The following is a 6666-nucleotide window of genomic DNA, read 5'->3' as shown; positions in this document are numbered from 1 at the left end:
GAGCAGATGGAAGCAGAAAAAAAAAAAAAAAGTGCTGGTAGGAACTCATCACACGAGATCGGTAACAGCCTGGTGACTTTTTAATCATTACTCACCTTCCCCTTCACATAAAAGTGTGTGCGGGGGTGCTGATTTAAACTAAAATAGATACAAACCAAGGCATTATTCCCAGGCAAAGGCAAGAGATTTCAGTGCCCCACAGAAACGGATGCAGTGGCTGCCACAGTTTATCGCTGACAGGTACTGCGGGGTACCCTCTCTTCCTCCCTCCACCCATGCTCTCGGCAGGCACAGAGGGTGCCGCTTGTATGGGGAAGCAATTTTCCGCCTGTCCTCTCTGCCGCGCCCCCGCCGCGGTACGCCCGCGATACCCGAGCGACCAGGAGGAGGCTGATGCGGGGCTCCCATCATAGCTCGCCCCGGACTAGCACCGAAGGACTGCCCCAGCCGCACAGCCCCCTTCGGACCTGCTTTCCGAACTTTCTGTCCTGCCCTTCCTCACTGCAAAACTTCTGTAGGGGATGCAGCGGCTGGAATTTGTCCCTCGCTTGCTTGCTTAGACACACGAACACGCGCGCATGCACAGGCAGAGCTCTAAAGGCTAGTGCCCTGGTCCAGCTGGGATAGCTTTTAAAGTGGAAACCCTCTCTGTTCTTGAAATGTCATTCTGATCTACCTTTTTTTTCCCCCGGGAGAGGGGGGAACTCCTGCAACTTTCGTCGCATAGGAAATCTGTGCTTTTGAAAGGTACCGCAAAAGCTCTTTCCCGAGCACCGCTCAAGACGTAAACCATCTCTTCTCTAACCCTAAATGCCACTCAAGTGTCAAGCAAACAGACAGACACTTCAAGGGAAATCAGCCCGAAGTCCTCAAATCACAGACTCGCGCCCGCACGGGATCGGCTCGGGGGGGATCAGAGACGGGCGGCCGAAACTTAACAACTACTTGACAGATTTTTAACTGATCAAGCACTGTATTAGCCATGCTTTCCCCTACTACGGAAACAATAAAGCAAAACAATGGAAACAATTACGAGGAAGCCACGCAAGCTGCACAGAGCCTTAGGCAACCGCGTTTGCCAGTCTTTTTTCTATTGTTATTATAATTATCGTCATCATCGTGCCGTTACTACGGCTACAATGAGCTGCAGAGACAGAAAAAAAAAAATCACACAGCAATTCATCCCTCCAGATGCAAAATAAAGAGGGACTTCGCTGCCCGACTCCGGCAGCACGTCCCAGCTCTCCCCCAGCATCCCCTTCTGAGTCAATCCTACGTATATCACATTCAGGTTTAAACGCACAATGAAAAAAGTGTCGGGAAATCTTACCAAATCTTAATACATGTGTGGTTCCTTGAGAATATCCAATCCACAGTAAGCAAAGAAGGAGTCTAATGGTGCATCTGAAGACTGAATTAGTTACAATAGGGGAAATAATCTTCATGATGTTTCTATGCACACACGCGCTGCCTTACTTCCCCCTTCTAAGCCGTCAGGTTTCCCGGTAGGGTGAGAATGAGGATACGTAAACTGATGGCCCTCAGACACGATCACGGCATGGTCACAGAGAGAGCAGAGAGTCTACGCTTCCCAAACCCATTAGCAATCCCTGCATGTTCTTCATTCACTGCGCCAAGGAGCAACCTTCAACTGCAAGGAATGGTGGGACATCCATGTTAGTCGGGGGAGAATCCTTGAGAAATCCAAACACACACAATGTCCAGCCGAGTAAACCTGGGAGGCAAGAAAGGAGGAAAATCAATAGGTAATCCAGCTCGAGAAACCGCTGAGGTACCGCCACATAGCGAGCACCCGCCGTTTCACTGGCGAAGCTTTTGCCGTGCTCCCATTCTACTGCACTGCTGCACAGCTTCTGACGCGAAGCCAAGATTAAGTGAGAGAAATTGAGATAGCTTTTCTCTGCTTAAGGCTGCCTGCCAGACAGCCTTCCCAGTTTCTATTATGCAACCGATCTGATCGCCCAGCGTTGTCGGAGTTAAAAAAAACCAGCACGGTTTTATTTACGTGCTTCTTATTGTTATTAGTTATTCAGTTGTTCTGAACAATAGCTGGGGAGGGGGGGGCGGGGGGGTGCTGGGAGAGGGGAGAAGGGACTCGGATGTGTAAAAATCAAATCCTGTATTTTAATAGTTGACTGCTTGGCTCGAGATCACTTAGCTTTAGAGTTGTGAAAGAGAAGGCTGACAACAAAGTCATGCAGGTTATCAGAGTAACGTTCAGGTTCGGGGAAAAAAAAAGATAATGATATTTGCAATCAGTAACTGTTATTCATTTTAATGCATGAAGTAGGATAAATGCTATGGCTTGAATACTGACTGTCCTAGGAACTTGCTCCGGACCCAGTGATAACAGAGCACAAGGCAGCTTTTGCAAGGTAACAGGAATCGGCAGCGCTGGAACAACCTTGTTGAATGCACAGACCTGTTTCGCTAAACTTGCTTGAAATTGCAGTGTTGCTTGAAAGACAGTAGCTTCGGGATTTACTACTTTATGACTTTCACTTTATTCTTGCACTCTCTTATTTTGCATTCTGCTTTCCTTTCACTCCAGTATTATAGAAATGTTGCTGTTCCTCCCTGTACTATGATCTATGTAGTTTGTCATTTTGCTGTCCTCAGTGAGAACAACAGCATTTCCCAGTTTGATAATGGGATACTGAGTTTGTATCTGCAAATGCAGCCACAGACTTTTGGTTTTTGACCAGGTGTTCCAAAGAAGATAAACCCATTCTGTGGACTACTTCAGATTTTCCTTGGAAATGCAATTAGTTGTGTGCCTGCACTCACTGAAATACATTAAACCAGGACTGTCAGACTTTGCAAACTAAGTCAAGATTTGCTGAACCTACTTGAGTTTTATTACAAACACTGAAATATAATTCCTATACTTCCCATCAGGAAAATGAAATAATTTCATTCTACATTCTGCCTACAGACATCTTTTGTTTCCTTTATCTCACTCCCTTGCTTTCCATTAATAAAGAAAATATCACTGCGAGGCTTCCCCCACAGATACATACAGAAAAACATAGAATAAACCTGACTTTACAGAAATAAATACCAATGATGCCAAGCTAATGAGAACACTCTGTGGAATCTATCAAAAGCAGAGCATGGCAGAGGTGAGCTACAGCTTATTCTTAAATAACATCTGTGTGCTGTAGACCTGTAAATAAGTAACAGCAGCAATAGGATTATAACCTGTAGTGTGTGTGCTCTGTACCCCTAGAAGTGTTAGCAATTCACAGTAACTTTTTATCATTTTGCCTTACTGATTTCCTCTGCACACTTTTACTTAAAACACTGTAAAATGCTGATGAAAAAAAATGTACATTCTGCGAGGGTATTATTAAACATCATTGATTTTTTCTTTTCCTTAAGATGGAGGCATAACTGCAGTGTCAAAAATAAGTATCATGAATGGCTAGTTCTGCAGTCTAGCAGGGAATTCAATCAGACGATTTGACTATTGGAGCACTTTAAAAAGAACACCTAGTGTTAAAAGCAAGGATATCTAGCGACTCCTTCAGTTCACACTTAGAATATCTCCCAGTAAAAATGCAGAGAGATGCTTTTTCTTCTATTTACTATTTCATTTGTTCTCTTCTACTCGTTTATATTTTATCTTAGTCCAAGGAGAAATAAAAACCAACCCATGTGAATGCTATGAAAGTTCATTGCCTCCCTCCCTGTTGCTGCTGAAATAAAGGATATTAGACATCTTCAGATACTTTTTTAATTGTGAATGCTCAGATGCAGCTTGCTGTCTAACCGGATTTTTTTATTTATTTAATTTAGTTTTGAGGAGGAGTTTTGAAAATATAATATTCGTCGTCAGCTTTAGCACATTAAACAAGACATAACTTTGGACAAAGTGACTCCTGTTATGAGTTTGATTTTCTAAGGTCTCTCTCTCGAAAAAAGAAATACAGCCACATGTAATCTCAGCCCAACAGAACACCTAACTCACAGAGGCGTTTAGAACTGGAATCGTAAAACAACTTGTGCTTAATTCCTGTTACTATTAAACACTCAGCAGCCCACGCTGCAGCCCCTGGTCTGACGCCTGAGGCTCACACCGAGTTTCCTTCCCCCCTTTTGGCTGGGGGTTTTTACCCTTTCCAGTCATTTCGCAGTGCGGAAAGGAAATTAAAATCTGTTATCGGCTTCTTTAAAGATATATATTATACCCTCTATTATGTTAGCTAGCCAGCTATTTTATGGCATTTTATGGGTTCAGAAGAAGTACCGATATCCTCCTTATCTACTATCAGACATCGCCTAATGCTCTCTGTTAACATCCCTCCCCCCTTCTTTCAAACCCTAGCTCCCACCTTGGAGAAAAGTCGTAGTTAACCCAGAAATATTTTCTCAAGAATACGAGTCCCTTATATTAAAAAGAAAATCTTACAAGACATCAGATGTTTAGAACTCACTAAATATTTGGTGACTGAAGATCACTTACAGGCTATATAATTGACTAAAGCCTCAGTCTTCCCCATCCTAGATTCCTTTTCTGTTATTTGGACTTTAACTTCACTTCTTCGTGAAAAAGAAAAAGATACTTTTGTGCACCCTCCAGAATGATTTCAACATGAAAACAAGTAAATATTCTTAGTGCCTTTCATATTTCTTCCCTGTGAGATGTACAATTCAAAGTCTGGAAATCCCTAATAAAATGTCATACTAGATAAGCTGGTCTTCTGTTTTGGGAGCTTGTCACCACTGTTACACAGCTCTTTTCATATTAAAGTCTGTATGAAACTGCCTTCTACACTTCAGTGATCAGCAACTGGGAAATCTACAATTCCTTGGATATATGTTTTGATTTGTTTGGTCATCTATTGTAGACATGGTGGTAACACATTTCTAATACACAAGGGCATCTCTAATACACAGGACTGTGTTCAAGTGTAGCTGATATGAAAAATAGTAATCCAGCTATAGACAGGGAAAGAAGAAGAGACAGTCTGAGGCCTTACATCTTTTCTGGGTAATAAAAACCCACTACACTTTCAGCTGCGTGTCAGGTATAAATGGTGTACACTATATACATAATGTTTCATTTGGAAAGTGGAGATATGTGATTCTGATTACCTTACTATATCAGGAGCTTTTTCCATCAGATCTAATTTTTATGTGCTGTTATCATTATAAAAGTTAACCCAGTTCCAGCTAGCTGCCACCTACTGGGATGTATAGTTTTATCATATTACTTTAAAAAGGAATGGGCTTTTATTTTCAGGTCATAGCTGTACCTCTAAGAACAGATAGTGAGGTTTTTATATCATGTAATCTACTATTTTGACCTCTCACAACAACAGCTGATATAAATTTAATGTAGGTATAACATATGGTCCCCCAAATGTTTCTCGGACATTTTTCGGCAAATCCTTGCAAACGTTTCAGATTCACATGCGACCACAATCCTCCTGCTGTTGCAATCTGGTGTGAGGAGAGCCACAGCTTACCACAGCACCTGACCAGCATCTCCAGATCTCTAGAAACAAGTATTTCAGCTTTGCTGACAAAGCAGTAACACAGACCTCCCTTCTAAAATGTTTGCCAAAGTATTCAAATGAATGTTGATATTATAATTTAAAAACACATCGCAGCCCACTGGCATTTCACTCCCACCAGCTATAAGAAAAAACCCCGTAGGTCCTTCTCTGTTTGTTATTATCTCAGTCCAAATTTACAACCAAGTTTCTGCTGCACCGATGATTAATGACATTTTAGGATGGTAATTAATTTTTAGCTAGTGGAAAGACTTGTATTCTAATTAATGAAGCGAGTGTGCAATAGACTTTCTTGTTCAGGCACTTTTGAGTATCACAGCAATGCACTTTCCTAGCAAGTTTTAAGCAGCAAAAACAAATACTTGTGACATGATCTACAGATCAGCCTTTGGCCCCTTCAGTTTCTGTAGGGGTTGGGAAAGCTCTACAGGGTTTTGGGAGGAAAATGATGATGCTTAATGTTTTTCATGCTGTATTCCCTCAAAAGTTTCTAAGGAGAATGTGAAGAGAGGTTTTCATTACAATGTATTCATTCCTTCTCAGTGCACGCACAGCTCTTGCAATCATGCCTCCACTCCGTAGGCAGGAATGTCTCTTGCTTTCCACAGTGTCAGCGCCCTGGCTACTTTAGCGATGGATGGTCACCCAAAGAATGCTGATTTTGTTCAGAAATAAGTGACAGGGTTGCCTATAAGCTGAAAGGAGGATTGGCTGCGCCGTACGGTGGGGGCCGGGTAGGGGCAGGAGGAGACCTTACGGAAGTAGAGATTGTTGTCCACCCACAACTCTAGCGAAGTTAGAGCCTGTTTCTTACCTCCGCTCCCCCAGGAGAGCGGGGGGCACATCCTCAGTGCAGCCGGTTCAGCCTCCCTGAGCCCGGCTCGGGAGCAGCGCTCTGGCTGCGGGAGGGAGTTCCGGGTACCAGGCAGGTACCGGGCAAGGGGCTTGGGGGGGGGCTGCGCTTCCCTGGCCTCTCGCTCCCTCTTCCCACACCTCCACTTTCAGCATGGGGACAGCGGCAGCTCTGACGATGCGGAGCAGCGATGGAGGAACAGAGGAAGGCGACAGGTTTGCCTTTCCCACAGTGAGGGACAGACCCGGGCGGCAACAGCGCTCGGGTCGGCCA

The 6666-nt window shown here is 43.7% G+C and overlaps 1 protein-coding gene across 5 annotated transcripts in view; it reads right to left on the bottom strand.

The window, feature by feature from the left end:
- Positions 1–1912, bottom strand: part of GRIK2 (glutamate ionotropic receptor kainate type subunit 2) — a 360593-nt gene extending 358681 nt beyond the window's left edge. For 2 of the 5 annotated variants that reach the window (XR_001863755.1, XM_017739571.1), the window contains exon 1: positions 1331–1908. Coding sequence is in view for 4 of the 5 variants with exons in the window: in XM_017739571.1 (XP_017595060.1) it covers positions 1331–1445 (115 nt within the window). In the remaining variant the exon portion in view is untranslated. Of the gene's footprint in view, positions 1–1330 lie in introns of all 5 variants that reach the window. The other 3 variants (XM_017739572.1, XM_017739568.1, XM_008637742.2) reach the window with 3 other exon arrangements.
- Positions 1913–6666: the final 4754 nt, after the last annotated feature.

This window comes from Corvus brachyrhynchos, unplaced genomic scaffold (assembly GCF_000691975.1).
Source record: "Corvus brachyrhynchos isolate BGI_N302 unplaced genomic scaffold, ASM69197v1 scaffold14, whole genome shotgun sequence".
Lineage (NCBI taxonomy): Eukaryota > Metazoa > Chordata > Aves > Passeriformes > Corvidae > Corvus > Corvus brachyrhynchos.
The sequence above is the reverse complement of the archived record's forward strand: the minus strand, read 5'-3'. Positions and strand labels throughout refer to the sequence as shown.